Source organism: Globicephala melas, chromosome 9, assembly GCF_963455315.2.
Source record: "Globicephala melas chromosome 9, mGloMel1.2, whole genome shotgun sequence".
NCBI classification, from domain to species: domain Eukaryota; kingdom Metazoa; phylum Chordata; class Mammalia; order Artiodactyla; family Delphinidae; genus Globicephala; species Globicephala melas.
In genome coordinates, this window is record NC_083322.1 from 92,720,234 (window position 1) to 92,739,920 (window position 19,687).

General features: G+C 36.9%; 1 protein-coding gene across 8 annotated transcripts in view; it reads left to right on the plus strand.

The window, feature by feature from the left end:
• Window positions 1-19,687, plus strand: part of SUGCT (succinyl-CoA:glutarate-CoA transferase) — a 775,307-nt gene that overhangs the window by 285,440 nt on the left and 470,180 nt on the right. For all 8 annotated transcript variants that reach the window (XM_060305061.1, XM_060305063.1, XM_030871181.2 and 5 more), the window contains one exon: window positions 9,526-9,628. In XM_060305061.1, coding sequence (XP_060161044.1) covers window positions 9,526-9,628 — 103 coding nt within the window. The remainder of the gene's footprint in view (window positions 1-9,525; window positions 9,629-19,687) is intronic.

Here is a 19,687-nt window from a genome sequence, read left to right on the forward strand (position 1 = left end):
CCTGCATGCCACACGGGGTGGCCAAAAAAGAAAAAAAGAGACATTGAGTAAAATAGACAGTACTTGGAGAAGAAGAATACTTCAGAAACAACCATAATTTTAAAAAAAAGTCTTTGGGAAGCATTGCTATGATATTGACATAAACTCATCCCAAAACTTTTATGTTATATGGACAGTATGTCTTTCCACAGTTTTGTATTCACTTCTCACTGGCTTACAGAGTAATGGATTTTGTAATTCTCCAATGCTTTTGTTCAGTCTCTGCAAGATATTTATTTAGCTTTCTGGGTTTTTCACAAAATTATTTTGAATTTAAAGACACACGTTTCTGGGTCTAGTTTTCTGTATATCAAGAAGGTGGTGTGTTAGGAGAGCTTTGTCTCCACTATCCTGGAGAGCCACCCTCATGGTCTAATAGGGGAGTCCACCATTGTAGTTGTATTTTATTTGTTTAAGGGGATGGAACTAATATGTGCAAATTTAAAAAGATTGATGGGTTTTGGGTTTCGGGTGTATGAACATCCAAACTTATTTTCAGAACTCTGTAGTTGGCAAGTCCACAACTCTACCGTAGAGATAGTATAGCAACAAGACAGGTATACCTTTCTACTTATGCATAAATATACAAAACTTTTTTGAAAGTTGATTCATATTTCCAATTATATGAAGAAATCATTGTGTGAATTAAAGAATACTTTTGTAACATAAAGTCATATTCTAATATGTTAGTATGTTACATTTGAATTTTCCTATAAAACCTCTATGAAAAGACAACTAACTAGACTCCAAATTGGAGCCCTGAAATTTTATGTGGGAAAATGCCAGGATTCAAAGATTTAGAATATTACCAAAGAATCTCCTTGAAATCCTTTTCTGTTCTGACCCAAAAGTGGAGAAGAGTTCATGAAACCAAGAGGGATATGATTTCATTTTTGCCCCACACTTACCCTATTTTCTGCTCCGGAAACTTGAAAAGTCATGGAGGAAAGTGTCATTGAGCATCTCATAAAGTCTAGCAAGAGATAAGGGTAAAGAAAACCTTTCATTTGCTCCAAGTTGCTGTCATTGACTGTTTTTTTTTTTTTTAACATCTTTATTGGAGTATAATTGCTTTACAATGTTGTGTTAGTTGCTGCTGTATAACAAAGTGAATCAGCTATATGTGTACCTATATCCCCATATCCCCTCCCTCTTGCGTCTCCCTCCCACCCTCCCCATTCCATCCCTCTAAGAAGGCACCAGATTTTGTCCAGGGAGCACCCTGGGCCTTTTAGGGAAATGAGGCCTTGTCCAGGTAAGGACACAGCATGAGCCATAGCAGGCATTTTCTTTTATCACTGATAGGAATCGAAGCCTTGGACTTTGTCTTAACCATTAGAATGAGGCAAAAATACAAGATCTTTAACTTCTGTGGCTTTTCCACAAGCTATATTGATGTTGGTACCTCTTTAAATTGTTTCAACCATGCTGATTGTTAGCCTGGTAAAATGTGTTTATTTTATTACTCCCTGCCTAGTTTGAAATCTCTGTATTGTCATTCCCTCCTATGGGATCTCTAAGTGTAATGAAGACTGATGGGGATTCCTGACACTGGTGTCATCACCAATCCCCCAGAGGCTTCAGTGCAAACACTGATATTTTCTAGGATAAGAAATGAATAAACAACAACAAAGTAACATGTTAATATATTTTAGAACTCCCAAAAGCTTAGACTTAAATTTTTAGAATTGAGAGATTATTGATATATATTATATATTATTAGTTTTAGGTGTACAACATAGGAATGATTTGATATTAGTATGCTTAGACCTTTATAATCAGAAAATATTTGAGCTATGATCAGCAAAAAGTAGGAGTTGCTATATAAATTGTTAAAATTCCTTCCTTGGATTTGAAGTTATAGACATATTTTATTATTGTATTCGTTTCTGTTATGTGACCTTACAACTAAGTAAATACCATTTTGAGTACTTACTACATGCTAGGTGATGTGCTAAGCAATTTACAACTGATTATAATTTCCTTAGAACAGAAGAGAAAATTGGAGCTCAGAGAAGTTAAACAAGTTACTCATGGTCACAAAGTTAGGTGAGCTTAGGATTAAAAATCAGGCTTGTCTTTTCAATAAATTTTATTTATTGATTATCTTTTGTAAATGGCAACAGTGTATTATAGTGAGATGAGCTCTGGGCCTGAAATGTGGACTTGAGTGTGAGTCTCAATTTTTTCATCTTCAAAATAAGAGTAATGAGTCCTTTCTCATAGAGTTCTTGAAAGGCTGAGATTAAAAAATGGTGGCCAATATTACGAGACCTTATCAGACCACAGGGTTGATCAGTTGTTGGTGGGAAGGAAGTCACGAATAGTTGGAACCCAGACAACTTACCCAGTTAGCGTTAACCTCCCTTCCTCTCCCAGCTCTGGGGCAAACAGTAGCTGAATTGCCAGTGGCCTAAGGGTGGCACTGTGTGCTAGATTTGACTGGATTGACACTGACATCTATTGGGTCTACCCTACTGAAGGAGCATTGACAAAGACCAGTTCAAGACCTCACCAGCTTATAGCTTCGAGCCTTCTGATCCATGCACTTCTGCTCAACTTCTCTGCGCCCTAGTTTCCTCAACCATGAGGATCATAAACCTCACCTCATGGGATTATGAGGACAAGAAATAATATATGGCAAGTATTTCTTGTGGTGTCCAGTACATATTATCATATTATAAAAGGCTCTCAGTTAACAGTAGCACTAAGATGCTGTACTGCCTTTTCAAGCCCTTTGTCGGACAGGTCTTCAGCAGCACATCACTCACAAAACTTTGTCTGATCTGCTCTCCTGCACTCTGCTGCCCAGGGTCAGGCAGTAGAAAGTGGTTGTTAACACATGAGCTTTGGACTCAGGATAGTCTTCTAGCTTGACTACTTCATGTTGATACAAGTTGAAAAGGCTACTTAAACTCTCTAAATCTCGGTTTGCTCCATCTTTAAAATGAGCATGATAATGGTGCCTACCTAACAGGATCGTTATGAGAATTAAATGAAGTAATGTTTGTAATCTGCTTAGCACAGAGCCTTGCAATTGGTAAATGTTTAATAAATGTTTGCTTTGATTTGAAAAAATTGTGAACGTTTTTAATTGATGTTTTTATTAAGGTCATATAGATAGGAGGTGCTGGGGCTGTGACTCAATCCCAAATCTATCCACATCTCATGCCTGTTCTATTGTAGCACACTTCTTGTGTTTGGATACTTCCAGTAACAACTGCCAGTATGGTCCCTATTACTAGAAATATTTTCAGTATACATAATATGATGACGTTGTAGGATCATAGAAAACAATAGATGATTTTTAAGATCTTTTGAATTCCTGGGATCTTATGATTCTCTGGATCATAGGAAGTCCCTAAATTGAAACATTATGTCTGAAGCATTTACTTGTAAATTAGTCTTTGGGAACTAGTGATCTATTTTCCATAAGACATACTTCTATACAGAATTTAGAGACCAGTGTAGAAAAAGAAGGAAAAGGAGGTGCTGTGATATTACATTTAAAGCTAAGGGCCTCGGGCTTCCCTGATGGCGCAGTGGTTGAGAGTCCGCCTGCCGATGCAGGGGACACGGGTTCGTGCCCCGGTCCGGGAAGATCCTACATGCCGCAGAGCGGCTGGGCCCATGAGCCACGGCCGCTGAGCCTGCGCGTCCGGAGCCTGTGCTCCGCAATGGGAGAGACCACAACAGTGAGAGGCCCGCATATCACACACACACAAAAAAAGCTAAGGGCCTCAAATTGTCTTCCTTCTCCCAACCTCAGTATCTGAACAAAACTAGTCTCAGCAAGGTTTCAGGAGAAGATACTCCACCCCACTAATTCAAGCTAATGTGACTGAGATGAAACCGAGGGTAGTTATCAGTTAGCCATTGATAAGTGGTGACTTGTGACCTGCCTTCACTGGTTAGGCTTACTTTGATTGTTTCTATAAAAGCTTGTATGTCCTCCAAGGGTCACATAGCCTGGGCAATAGGATGTTTGCCCAAGTTGTTTTTTAGGAACTTGGAGTCAGCTGTGTCCAGTTTGAGCTTGAGATGATTAAGACTGGTTAAGACCTCCCACCCTCCATCTGGGCACGTGCAAATGTCCATTCGGTGACCTTTTGATGTCTGAGGGCCAGAATCTCCACCCTCACAGCATGCTAATGCTGCCGTTTTCTGAGCATGTCTCCCATGCAGAAACCTGTGGCTTGGTTGCATCTGCACAGAGCAACGATTGCCTGTCCTTTTTCTTATCTCAAATTACCTTTCTCCATGCTCCCCCTGCCTCAGTTTTTATACCATAAATACCCCCAGCCCCTCACCTTCAGGGAGACAGATTTGAGACTTTTCCCGTCTCCTGACTTGGATGCCTCAGGAATAAACCCTTTCTGTGCTGCGAACCTCATCGTCTCAGCGTTTGGCTTGCGACGCACCAGGCAAACAAACAAGACCCTCTTATTCTTCCCAAATAGTCATATATTCATTCATTTAGCAAATATTGAGTGCCAACTGTATTTTAAGTTATGGGGCTATAACAGTCAAGAAATCGTCTGTTTCTCTAGTGTGAGAGAAGGTAATGATCTTGGGGAAGGAAATAGTTGGACAGATTTGAGACATATCTAAAATGAGTGATTTATGGAAAGGGGGAAAATTGGAGGCAGTAAGTTTTTAATCAACTATTGCCATAGTCCATGTGTGATGAATCAAGGGCTTGAACTGTGGTAGTAATAGTGGGAATAGAGGAATAAAACTTAACTTTTGAAAAGTTGATTCTACAGGGCAATTATGTATAAATGATAAATGATGAGAAGAAGGAGTTCCAGATTTAGCCAAGGGTTTGAGTTCAGGCAAGGGAGAATATTAGGTTTATGGGGCAAATGGAAATTTTAATCATCCATGGGCAAGTCGTGTTTATGGGGATGATACTACATCTGAGTGGAAATATTCTATGGTAACTAGAAAAGGGGAACTGAGGAAAGGTCAGGGCTAGAAATAATGGATTTGGGTATCATCTGCGTAGAGATGACAGGATTACTTAAGTGCTTAAAAGAAAATGAAGAATATTGGGACTGGAAGGAAAAGGTAAAAGAATTAATTAAAAAAAACCCAGAAATGGCCAAAGAGGTATTAAAAATCCAAGAAGGTATCATAGGACCTAAAGATAAGATAGTCAACAGTGTCAAATACTGCACAGAAAGCAAGTGGGATTCGGACTGTGAACAGAATATTGGCAGACCCAAGTGGTCACTGGAGACCCTTGGAGACTGGGTAAGAAAAGGTGTTGGTGGCCAAGTCATATATCAGAGGCTCAAGCAGTAATGATAGATTGGAAACATAAATAGGATAGTAACAAAAAAGGGTAAGAATGCCTGGAAAACTTATTTTTTCAAACAAAAACTTATTATTTCTGGTTGACAGTAATATGGAAGATATTGATGGAGAGGCAGGTTTAAGAAGCATCAGAGGGAGACAGCATGGTGCCTCCTGTCAAGTTTCTTTTTCTCTAGTCTCATCGATATCCTTCCCTTCTCTGTATCAATGCTGATTATGTCAGTCCCCTACTGAAAGACCTCTCTGGGTTCCTCATTGCCAGTGGAAATCCAATATCCTTAGCATAGCTCACCAGATGCCGCACGCTCTTGGTTCTAACCTCCCTTTTCCATTTCCTCTTTTGCCGCTCAAGGCACAGGAGATTTCACATTCTTTCCAGATTGAGTCTTTGTACACATTGCTTTTTCTGCCTGGAAGATCCTTCTTCCCACCCTTCACGTGGAAAATTCTAACTCATCCTTCAACACCTGGCTCAAATGTCACCTCATTTTTGAATGCTTTCCTGACTCCCCAGGCCCAGTGCAGGTCTCCCTCTTTGGTGCTTCGACTGCAAGTTGTTCATTCATATTTTTGTCTCAGCATCCTGCACTGTAATTCATAAATTTCGATAGCTCTGTTCTCCATTAGACTATATGATCTCTGAATACGATGACTGTCTCTTTTTTATCATTGTAATCCCCATGACTGGCACAAAAGAAAACTCTTGCTAAAAGCATCAGGAATGAATGAGTGAGTATTAATGTAAAGAGATATATCATGAGGTATATAGGATGAAAGTGAAGAAGCATCTTAGTGCTAAGCAAAATAAGCCAGACACAGGAATACAGATACTGCATGATCTCACTTATGTGTGGAATCTAAAAAAAGTCAAACTCATAGAACGAGTGTAGAACGGCGGTTGCCAGGGGCTAGGGTGTGCGGGAGATTGGGAGATGTTGGTCAAAGGGTACAAACTTTCAGCTGTCAGATGAAAAGTTCTGAGGATCGAATGTACAGTATTGTGATTATAGGTAATAATACTGTATCAAATACTTAAAGTTTGCTGAGAGGAGTTGCTAAGTGTTCTCACCACACACACACAAATGGTAACTGTGATAGTGGTAATCATTTCACAATGTATATGTATGTTAAATCATCACATTGCTCACCTTAAAAAATCATGTTGTACAAATTAAATACATATGACTTTTATTTGTCAATCGTACCTCAAAAAAGTTGGGGTGGGCGAAGCTATATGAATTTGAGCAAGTTAATTTCTCCGAACCTGAGTTTCCTATTGGTCAAAGGAGGATAATACTTACTTTATAATGTGCTTATGAGGATAAAATCTACAAAATATAGATCAAACAATTAATGACCAGCATTTATTAATCATTAATGTTATAATTATTTTCAACTCCCACCTTCATGGCATGGATCTCGTATTAGTTGCTCTCTGGCCTTGGATTTGGCTGCAACTTTAATCCATTCTCAAAAGAGAAGAATCTTTGGTTCGTTTTCTAAGTTAAATTTTCATGTTAAGAAATTGAAACTCAAGTCTATCTTTAAGCAGCAGTGTTTCATCTGCCTAAATGATGTAATCTGATTAATAATAACCATTCGGCATCAAGTGAATTCAACAAAAATCTAGAATTAAATATATGGGTTGATTTAGTAAGTTTACAATTAAGTCTGAATTGTTTTATGAGTCTCCAAGGAACTTCCCAGAGGAGGCCCTAGCTTTGAGGCCTACTACAGTGGATCCAGGGACACCCTTCTTGTCTTATCTTCAGGATTGTGTTGCCCTGAGTGAGTTAAATCAGCTCTTTCCATTTTTTTTTTAGCAGAATTTTTGTGGTTCATAAAAACAAGCACTTACAGATTTTCTTGCGTAGATAAAGGAAAGGATTCTACATCAGATTTAGATCAAGAGATAGATTTTCAGAAGAAAATGATGGATGCGTCCTCTGGGAGTAACGGAATGCAGTGATGTTCGTCTCTGACTGATTGAGTTTAAGGCATTTGTGAACACTTCCACGCCCACACCCACTCAAATACACAAACAGTGGTCACAACTGCAGCTCCAGACGCTGCCTCTCTCCCCAGTCTCATATCCAAAGTGCATCCGTTGTTTTCCATAACATGAAATAAATCCCTCCCTTTTGCCCAGTGGTGAAAAGCTTATATAAATACTAAAACTTCAACTATTCCCCTGAGTTTCCTGTTGGCAAGCCTGCAGCTATGGGTTTGTTGAGATATTGACATACATTTTCTGTGCGGATCTTTCAGGCCGCTTGGGTGAGTCCAGTGGTGATAAATTTATGTCTTGAAAATTCATCAGAGTAACCATTATAACGCTCTGTTTATGAAAACTTAAATAATTAACACCCTGATTTAAAAGGCTCCAGGTTCAAAGCACCTCTTTTATTCTTTCAACATATATCATTCTGGTGATATATATCTATATATATCTTAGCAAGTCTCCTCCAGGAGACAACTTTAATAGTCATTGAAAAGAAAATGTGGATGCGAAGAATTGACTAATTCAAAACATATAATCTTGCATTGTGGCGTTCCCATGAAAGAATATTTTTCAATATTTAGAAGTGAAGTCTTTTATTGTGTACTAAATAGGGATAGTTAACATTACTGGGCCATAATTAATGTGTATAATGAAAAATCTTTATCATAATGGAAAGAAAAGGGGGAAGGCATTATTTTTAAAGACAAAAATCAATGCCTGGTGTAGAGTAGACGCTCCTCAGGTGGTTGTAGAATAAGTGGATGTGTGAATAGGATTAATTATACTCCTAGTGAAATGTATACTACCTTCATTAAAAATTTTTATCAGATTCTTATGTAAAAAATTTATATGATTGAACATAGTTGTTCATATAGTAGTCTGTCTTTTAGAGTATGTTAATTCAAACTTCTCTTTTCTTTTTATCTATTAGACGGCAATTAGAGAAGTGTTCTCAAAGTATTGACACTTTTTAATCTTTTTTTTAAATAGTGGAAAAAGTGCATTCCTCTGACATAATTCCCATAGAATCTGCTGATCTGAAATTAATTTTAGCTATGTCTGAGAGAGCTGAATAGAAGCCCATGAATATTAACTATTTCTACTACACTTCCACTAGCCCTCCCATATTCGTGAAGCATTTTACTTGCTGCCAATAATTTACTATAGCTAACGCTTTTTAAAAATTTCTTTTAACCTAGATTATTACTTAACTAAAAATAGTTTGCTATTTTAACAATTAACAGTTGTCAAATTCTTCATATATTACAAGCTATGAGTGTTTATTTGTCTTTGAGGATCCAAGATTTTGTTTCTGGGCTCACTGTCTTAACAGAGAACTAAAAAACAGTAAATCTCATTAATGAATTAGGTCTCCTTTCCTTAAGACCTAATAGAGAAAAGAAAGGAAATCAAATAAGCTTTTGTGTCTGTGAAGTCCAATTTTAAATTATAGTAAAAATAAAACAGAGGTAAAGGACTTGGATGAATTTGAGGGTTGTTGGCTAAATTGAGGTATTAGTCTTTACATGTCTCCATTTGTTCTAATTGGTAAACCACAGTGCAAGTAAATAAGTAATTAAGTTTTTTTTTTAGGCCAGTGGTTGTGGCTGTTAATTCTGGTGTGCTTTAAGAGTAATGGAGGTAAAACATACAGCTTTCTTTTAAAACCAATTCATTAGTTTATTTTTTGTTTTGAGGAATAATTTAGCATATCTGTGTCTATCTTAACCTCATGCACTATTGCCTGAGACCTAAAAAACACTGCACAATGACGTTATACTCAAAACTTCAGTAACATTATATTATCATCATTAAATTCATCAAGTGCTCAATACCACATTTGAAGCTCAGTTAATACCATTTTCTACATAATCTCTCTTCTTCAAGGGTCTCTCTGTCAAAAAGTTCATAGGGTCAGAAATAGGAGGAATTTCAACTCTAATGGTGGATTTGCAAACAAGGGGATGGGAGTGGCTATTCTTATAACTTACAGGGCAACTCAAGTTGTTTCATATTGGCAACATTCTCTCAAAACTAGGCACAAGGAAAGTTAAAGAAACATGTTTTTGTCATTATCAGTTGCTTTCAAAGAGGGCCACAGGAGAAAACAGGTTGTGTACATTCTTTAGAGTATAAAAGTGCCTCCTTTTTTGGTCTCTTCCTAGGTTTGAAGAAGAAATGACCAGCAAGTGGTTACACCTCTTCGAAGGCAGTGGAGTCCCGTATGGCCCAATTAACAACATGAAGAATGTGTTTGCAGAACCCCAGGTTTGTTTTTTGAAATTTTTAGTATGTTTCGGTTAAAACCACAAGAATTTGCCTCTCTTTTCTATCCAGACTGATCCATATAAGTGTACATTAGCCATTGATCTTGAGCTTAAGTCACATCACGTGACTTTTTACTCTTACGTTAAAGTGTGGGTCTGAAATAAAAATTATCAGAATTTAGCACTGGCAGCCTACAATCATACTTTTATATGTATCTGATCGAACATATTTCTTCAGCAGCCATAAAGTATCCAAGGTCAGGGCATGTGTTTTCCCCGAAAAATAGAAATATAGACAATGGAAAGGTTGGAGTCAGGCACGCAGAGATCATTCTCTGCAGAAAGAAATGGGAGGACCTTCACAGCTGTAGTCCCCCTCTCATCGTATGGCTGTCTTAAAATGTACAAAGCAGGTCATCATTAGTTCTGCTGATGAGGGGCTTTCTGTGCGCTTCGACTAATGTGCGTTACTCGTGGAGAACAAATGTACTTGAATAGAGATTCGTGCTGTGCATTGCTTACAGACTCCTTCTTGGGGTACAGAAATAAGGATCATCTGAAAAAATGTTTCTTCTATAACATTGTTCCAATGATTTTTTTTAGATAATGTCAAAATAATAAGTTTTGATTTTATTACTTTAATCAGTATCACTGCAAGCAATTTACCATTTCTCAGATTCACATATTAATCCCACAATGTAGAGGAACTGCCTTTTTCTATGAAACTTTCGCCGTGATTATTCATGTATCTGTCAGCTTCCGTCATTTCAAAATTATAGTTTTTCTCTTTATTCTTTTCATTTTTTATAGCGGTAGATTTTTCTTTGAAATGAATTGTTGAAAATGGAATATACTTTTTTAAGGGAGCAAACTGACTTAATTCTAACTTTGGTACCTTCATGTTACATGAATATCTGTTTAAAGGATAATTGAACTGTGTTCAATTCAATGATTATAATGTTTACTGGAGAAAAAAAGGTGAATGAATGCAGGAATTCTGCTCTGTGCTGTTTTTTTCTGCCAAGATTGTGAGTATGGCAACACTTTGTTCCTAATGAAAGAATGGTCAATAAGGATTGGAGAAAAGGGTGCCCACTTGATATGGGCTGAGTCTTTGTGAAAGGGTCCCCACTACATCAGTGATTAATGCTGGTGATTGTTTGTGATGAGGTAGCAGTTTGTGCACCCTGAATGTAGACCAGAGGGCCAGTTTTCTCACTTCAAGCTTTGGCTTTAAGCTGTTGTAGGGGAATGGGTGGCTTTCACCATTATTTTCCTGCTTAAAAGTAGAACCAAGATGTGTAGGACTTTCTATTTAACTTAGTTTGAGGGCACATTTCTCTAGGGAGAATTTCTGAGGGTTTTTCCATCAGCACTTCTGTTGGCTCCATCTGTGTTTCATCAGGAATAAAGGCACCAAAGCAAAAAATGTTATTTTAAAAATTATTAGATATATTCAAGTGTTACTTATTTTTTAGGCTTTGATAAACAAGGATCCAAGGTCCCATCCTTAAAATTGTTCACTTTATGGGCTGGTTCGGATTGAATATTGGGTAATTAGGATTTTCATTCCCAATTTTCCCTTGTAGCTCACTTTAATTACTTTAATTTTTGTATCTCAACTCTTGTGGACCTCCAGGAAGTTTCTATTATTGGTCTATGGCTTATTTTAGTTCTTAAACAATTTTTCAAATGGAGAATAGTGATATTCTAAGTCAGGATACCAACTTTTCCTACTACCCCAAAAGTCTTTGAAAACTGCCTTCTTACCCACCAAAAAGTAGATTCTAATTGTTACAATTCTAATATCAAAAATTCTTAATCATACAGTGATAGTTATTGACAATAGCGTAGAGTTGGTCTCTTATATACCATTTCATTCTTCTTTGGAATTTAAACACCAAAATGTGTGTATAAAATTATCTGGATTTTTAGAAAGACTAGAGAGCAGTGTAATATTAGTACGAGGACCTACTGTATGGCACAGGGAGCTCTGCTCAATATTCTGTAACAACCTAATCAGGAAAAGAATTTGAAAAGGAATAGATACATGTGTATATATAACTGAATCACTTTGTTGTACACCTGAAAGTAACACAACACTGTTAATCAGCTGTGCTCCAATATAAAATAAAAAGTTGAAAAAAGTAAAAATAAGCAAAGATGACTATGGCAGTTGTTCGTAGGACTGTTTGGCACAAGACGTAAGGGCACCATCTTTCCCCTATGCCTGGAAGTGTTTGGCTCTTTTAGAAGGAATTCCCTGTCATTATGTATTTTGAAAGGAATGTAGAAGCTGAAAAAATCAGGGAGTTAAAAAAAATTTGTATAAAAATAAATACAGTAGTAAGACCATGGAGTCAGAAGTGTTGGGCAGTTTTATGTTTTCTAGGCTTTGGTTTCCTCAATGGTAAAGTGATGAAATAGAATCTTTTCTCTATATTGTAAGTGTTAAATGTGACAATGTTTATCAAAGGCACATAGTAGGGATTGCTAGATGGTAAAAGTTTAGTAAATGGTAATAGCTCTGGTTATGGTGCCCTTTATGGTTATATTTTTATTAAAAAACACTTTCTTTTACTTATTATTTAGTGGGTAGAGGCAAATCCAGTGTAGCTGCAGGGATGGGGGTCATTAGCTTAAAATCAAGGTCTAACTAATATCCTTTTAAGAAAATCTGTCTGCAGACTTTGTGCCAAGAAGTTCTCAGCCCTTCAGTAATTTTTCTGATTACTGAAAATCTTTTTGTTTTCCGTAAAAGTTTGATTTCCATTCAAGGTGTCCTCCCTTGTTTTTCCCCTGACGAGCTGTGGAGTTTCTTGGCCCTGGGTACATGGAACCGGCCACTTCTGTTCAGATGTGGGACCGCACCGCTGGCGCCCGTGGCCCAGCTCTCCATGTGCGCCGTGCCAGCACAGCTGCTAGTTCAACTGAAAATTGATTTGGGTGAAGTACAAGGCCTGGAACATGGCGCAGGAAGTGAGACTTTGATGAAGTGGAAAGGGGTATGTCTAACCAAAAAAAGAAAGAAGAAAAAAGATTAGAAGCATCAAAGAGCAGGAGATAATTTTCTGTGGGCCTACTTATCAAGTGGACCATTTATGTTTCATCTGTGGTTTGAACGTGGTAGACAACAAAAATTTGCTTGATGGTCGAAACTGTTCCTAACCAAAATAATTTCCTCATAGTCTCATGTTCTGAGAAAACTTGCCTTTTTGACTCAACCGAAACAACAAATGATTCTTTTTTTTCTTGGATAGATGCAAGGGTGTCTACCTTTTATCCTCTGATTATATGCTACAGACCTTTGCACAGTTAAAATGATCCTGCAAGCATCCACTGTTAAGTCAATCAGCAATACCACAGGAGATTTTGGTCTGTATTTACTGCTATCTCTGAGAAATTTTGATCCAAAACCCTTTTAGTGGTAGTTTTATTGTTTTTTCTCCCTCAGTGATAAATTATCTGTGGAAAACTCTGTGCATTGTAGAAGTATAATATAGATTATCTGCATATAGATTTTAATAGTCATGTTTCCAAGTGCTTTCTTAAAATATCTTCTTTTAATCAGGCCAAGATTGTGTAGTACATTAAAGGAATTCTTAAAAAGTTTAAAAAACTTACTAGATGACCTCAGTATGGTCCTATTTAACATACCCTTGGGAACATGTGCATGAAATACATTGTGGTTTGAGGTTTTCCAACCCAAACAGACTTAAAAGAAAATGCAGCTTTTAATAGAAACTATTCAAATTCCTGCAAAAATAGGTATGGATCTCACCACTGAGAGGGTTTAAAAGCATCATTATCTACCATGAGAATCAACAGAGAATGTGTTATCCTGCTTTTTCTATTTTGCTCAAGACCGTAAATTTGGCGGTTCTAGTGTATCTCCATTTTTGAATGAAATGCTCAGTTAAAAAATATATGTGTATGTGAATGACTGAACCTCTGATTAATGTTTTTCTTTCTCCTTGATGCCATGACCCGTGGGTGGGGAAGAGAGGGCAAAGGATGTCGCAAAACTGGTGTTATTTAACAGAGTCTTCACATTTATACCACACAAGTTGAATCCATCAGGTGTAAGACATCACCCTGAAGCATCACTTCTGAGAACTATTGGGAGGGAAATATCAGAACTGAAATATCACAGCTGGCCCTGATTTTAACTGGTGCCAAACACCTGCAGACTCTAAAAGGATACCAAAATAAAACCCCACCCTGTGGCAGCAAGCCAGCCCTTAACAACCCTTCCTTAACTTTGCATCACCATCAAGATTAATTTAACATTTTCTACAGAAACCTTATTCTTCCTGTCCCAGAAGGCCATTATAACTCCTGTAGCCAATCTTTCGTATGGGATAAATATGTCATAGAAACAGAGTGAAGTCTTGAAATATTTGATAGCTTAAAATTATCTGTTGTTTTCATATCATTATTTGTGGAAGCCTGTGAAGTTGGAGGTTTTATTAATCTCTAGGCTAGCTCATATTCTCCAAGTGACTTTGTTTTAGCACATTTTGGCAAAATATCTGAGCATCTGGGGGAAAAAAGCCTTCAGGATTCATATAGTAAGTGTCAGAAGCTCCCCAAAATACAGAGCTATTTTTCAAGTCCTTTCTACCTTATACATGCAGACACACATGTGCACACATGCACACACATACATACACACATGCACTACTGATGCATTTTAAAGATTGCCTTTTGAATGACATTAGTTAATATTTATTGAAATGCAGTTGCATAGCCCTGGGAGGGTCATACAAATCAAGCAAAATTATATCCTTGTTTCTAATACTGCTGGGAAATACATACATACAGTGCTCCCTGTAACTGGAAAACAGTTGATGAAGATCTGAGGTAAAACAGTGTGTCTGGAAATAATTCCTAGTAGACAAAAGAGATACAAAAATAAAATTTATGTATATCTCTGAGTATATATGACACATTTCAGATAGTGAACAAATTCAGACATTTTGTTCTGTGATACCTGGGTATAATATTTTCAGTTTTGGAAAAAAAAATCTGTTTCATATGTAATTGATCAAATGAAATAAAAATTGAAAGTTTAAGGATTCAATTTTATATTAAAATATAAGACAATGATATCCAATTTTATTTTGTTGTGTTGAAAAGAATCGTAATACAGAAAAACCTCATGCGTTAACATGTAAGAGGAAACCTATTGAAATGTCAAATAAAAGTTAAGGTCTTAGTATTACATTACTGGCATTTTATGTTCATTCTTTATGTATACCTAGGAAATTTGGATGCATCAGATTTTTTTAAGCTATCACACTTGCATATTTAGATATCTAACTGGAATGCCTTGGACATTACCTGATTGACATTGATGGAGAAAAGGTAATAGAATTTATGTTAAAGAAAAAAGTCTCTCTTTTTGTTATTTTCATGAAAGGCATGGTTCAGGGCAGAGGAGACTAGTCACTTTTTCATTCTGTCAGTCACTCAGTTATTTGTTCAGCAAATAGTAATTTCTGGCCTGCTATATATGTATGGTCTTTTAATTTTTTTATTTTTGGCTGCAATGGGTCTTGTGGCTGCACACGGGCTTTCTCTAGTTGCGGCGAGTGGGGGCTACTCTTCTTTGCGGTGCGCGGGCTTCTCACTGCGGTGGCTTCTCTTGTTGCGGAGCACGGGCTCTAGGCCCGCAGGCTTCAGTAGTTGCAGCACGTGGGCTCAGTAGTTGTGGCAGGTGGGCTCTAGAGCGCAGGCTCAGTAGTTGTGGTGCACGGGCTTAGTTGCTCCACGGCATGTGGGATCTTCCCGGACCAGGGATCGAACCCTGTCCCCTGCATTGGTAGGTGGATTCTTAACTACTGTGCCACCAGGGAAGTCCTGTATCGTCTTGTATTAGGTATTTGGCCAGGGGAGGGATGAAGGAAAACAGTGAAGCACTAGGACAAAGATGAAACTATTAAGCATTCAGGAAGGTTGTACAGTCCAGTTTAAGGTAGAAAGTGTCCAGTGTCACAGAACAGTTACACAAAAATGCTCTGGGTATTTTTAGTAGCAAGAAATGATAGGTATAAAGCATCATGAGATTCTCCTATTTAATTAATTAACAAAAGCTTAAAATCTGACAAAGCCTTGCAAAATGTCTTAATCATGGAATTTACCAAAGAACTCTTTATTCTTTTAAATACTCCTTGTAATTAGCTTATCATATTACTACTAAATTCCTTCTCAATGATTAAGCGGAATTTAATGGAGGGTTTCAACTCTATTCAGTAATTTTGAAGATATTTGTGATCTGAGAAAGTCTGAAGACTTTTTTATTTTTGGCAAAAGTTATTTTCTCTGTCTGTCTCTCCTCTTTCTCACAGTTTATTCATCAGGCTCCACTTATCTCCTATTTCAGAGTAGAGATTCATAGTATAAGCATTGACTTTTACTGAGCCTTGAACTTTCAAGCCAAATACATAATTTATTATTTTGATGAGTAAAAAATAGGAATCAAGAAAGAGTAATCTCAGGAAAGTGCCAATAAAAATCACAGTGAGGAGCTTCCATACTGTTTTCCATAGTGGCTGTACAAATGTACCTTCCCATCAACAGAGCACAGGGTTCCCTTTTCTCCACGTCCATGTCAGCATTTGTTCTCTCTTGTCTTTTTCATGATAGACATCCTAACAGGTGTGAAGTGATATCTCACTGTGGTTTTGATTTGCATTTGTCTGATGATTAGTGATGTGTACTTTTTCATGTACCTGTTGGCCATTTGTGTGTCTACTTTGGAAAAATGTCTATTCAAGTCCTTTGCCCATTTTTAATAGAAGTATACATTAAATAATTTGAAGTTTATCAATACAGTAGAACAATATATTGCCTTTATCTCATGGTTTTGAGGAATGACATGGAAAGTGTTCATTTATAAAAATAAAAATGCAGCATACAAAATTGTGTATATTGTATGATCTCAATTTTGTAAAACTGTTCTCTTGAAAACAATCGTATGTTACTTTGTAATCAGGAAAATAAAGGGTTTAAATATTCCCATAGCTTAAATAGTTGCTTAAGTGGAAATTTAAAATGAATTTTTGTTATTTTTAAATAGTTAAAAGAGATGCCAATACGGAATGCTATGATTTCACGTATGTATTCAAATGAAAATACTTTTTTATTGAGGTGTAACTGGCATATAACATTTATTAGTTTCAAGTGTACAACGTAATGATTAGATATTTGTATATAGCGTGAAATGATCACCACAATAAATCAATTTAAAATCCATCACCATCCATAGTTAAAAATTTTTTTTCTTATGATGAGAGCTTTTAAGATCTACTTTCTCAGCAACTTTCAAATATATAGCTTATTAACTATAGTCCCCATGCTGTACATTACATCTCCATGACTTATTTATTTTATAGCTGGAAGTTTGTACTTTTTGACTCCCTTTGCCCATAAAGATACTTTTAAGTATCATTTATTGTAGTTATTTACATACATTAGAAACATTCTAGTTGTACTATTGGTAGTACTGAACATGAACGATGATTGACAAGGACTGAGCACTATTGATATTTTAAGAACTTTTCTAAAATGATTAATAATGAAGGAGGAATAGATACAAAATGGTGTATTTGTCACCTAAAGAGAGCTTGGAATGGAGTTCTACGTTCTTTGAGAACTCAGCAGTTAAAAATGCACCCTGAATTTGCAATTTATCTCTTTTATTTTTGTCAGTGTGCTTTAGGTGTTGTACTAAGAAACCACTGACTAACCTAAGGACATGAATATTTACATCTATATTTTCTTATAAGAGTTTTACAATATTTAAGTCTTATATTCAGGTCTATGATCCATTTTGAGTGTGTGTGTGTGTGTGTATGTGTGTGTATGTATGTATGAATTTATCTCATTGTTCCAGCATCGTTTGTTGAAAAGATTATTCTTTTCCCATTGAATTTTCTTGGCACTCTTGTTCAAAATCCATTGGCTATTAAAGAAAGGTTAATTTCAGAAGTTTGATTATTTAAGAGTGTCTTGATTAATTTTCATATTTGTGTGAATTTCTCAAACTTTCTAAGTTTGATTTCTAATTGTATTCACTGTGTTTGAAAAACATACTTTGTGTGATTTCAACTTCTTCAAATTTATGGAGGCTTATGTTATGCCCTAGCATAGAATCGATCTGCAGAATGTTCCATGTGTTCTTAAGAAGAATGTATATTTTGTTGAAGTATTCTGTAGATGTCTATTAGGTCTTGTTTATACCATTGTTTAACTCTTGTATTTCCTTGCTGATCTTCTGCCTAGTCATTATATCCATTATGGAAAGTTGAGTGTTGACTTCTCCACCTCATACTCTTGCATTGTCTGTCTAACCTTTCAGTCAGTTTTTGCTTCATGTATTTTTGGGCTCTGTTATGTGCATATATGCTTATCATGGTTATATCTTCCTGATGGATTGTCCCTTTTATCATCATGTCTCTCTCTTTACTTCTATAACATGTTTTCTTTTAATATCTATTTTCTGATATTTCTGATATTTTTATATATATATATATATATTAATATAACCACCCATTCTCTTTATGGTTGTGGTTTGCATTGTACATCTTTTTCCATCCTTTTATTTTCAGCCTGTTTGCATATTTGAATCTAAAGTATCTCTCACATAGATAGTATATAGTTGGGTCCTGTTTCTTTAAAATCCAATTTGCAAATATCTGCTTTTTGATTGAATTTTATTTTTTTAACATCTTTATTGGAGTATAATTGCTTTCCAATGGTGTGTTAGTATAAAAGAGTGAATCAGGGCTTCCCTGGTGGTACAGTGGTTGAGAGTCCGCCTGCTGATGCAGGGGAAATGTGTTCGTACCCCGGTCTGGGAAGATCCCACATGCCGTGGAGCGGCTAGGCCCATCAGCCACAGCCGCTGAGCCTGCGCGTCCGGAGCCTGTGCTCCGCAGCGAAAGAGGCCACAACAGTGAGAGGCCCGTGTACCGCAAAAAAAAAAAAAGAATGAATCAGCTATACGTATACGTATATCTCGATATCCCCTCCCTCTTACGTCTCCCTCTGACCCTCCCTATCCCACCCATCTAGGTGGACACAAAGCACAGAGCTGATCTCCCTGTGCTATGCGGCTGCTTCCCACTAGCTATCTGTTTTACATTTGGTAGTGTATATATGTCCATGCCACTCTCTCACTTCGTCCCAGCTTACCCTTCACCCTCCCCATGTCCTCAAGTCCATTCTCTACGTCTATGTATTTATTCCTGTCATACCCCTAGGTTTTTCAGAACCAATTTTTTTTTTTTTTAGATTACATATGTATGTGTCAGCATATGGTATTTGTTCTTCTCTTTCTGCCTTACTTCACTCTGTATGGCAGACTCTAGGTCCATCCACCTCACTACAAATAACTCAATTTCATTTCTGTTTATGGCTGAGTAATATTCCATTGTATATATGCGCCACATCTTCTTTATACATTCATCTGTTGATGACACTTAGGTTGCTTCCATGTCTTGGCTATTGTAAGTAGAGCTGCAGTGAACATTGTGGTATGTGACTCTTCTTGAATTATGGTTTTCTCAGGGTATATGCCCAGTAGTGGAATTGCTAAGTCATATGGTAGTTCTGTTTTTAGTTTTTTAAGGAACCTCTATGCTGCTCTCCATAGTGGCTGTATCAATTCACATTCCCACCAAGAGTGCAAGAGGGTTCCCTTTTTTCCACACCCTCTCCAGCACTTACTGTTTGTAGACATTTTGATAATGGCCATTCTGACTGGTGTGAGGTGATACCTCATTGTAGTTTTGATTTGCATTTCTCTAATAATTAGTGACATTGATGATTCTTTCATGTGTTTGTTGGCAAGCTGTGTATCTTCTTTGGAGAAATGTCTATTTAGGTATTCTGCCCATTTTTGAATTGGGTTGTTTGCTTTTTTGATCTTGAGCTGCTTGAATATTTTGGAGATTAATCCTTTGTCAGTTGCTCCGTTTGCAAATATTTTCTCCCATTCTGAGGGTTGTCTTTTGGTCTTGTTTATGGTTTCCTTTGCTGTGCAAAAGCTTTGAAG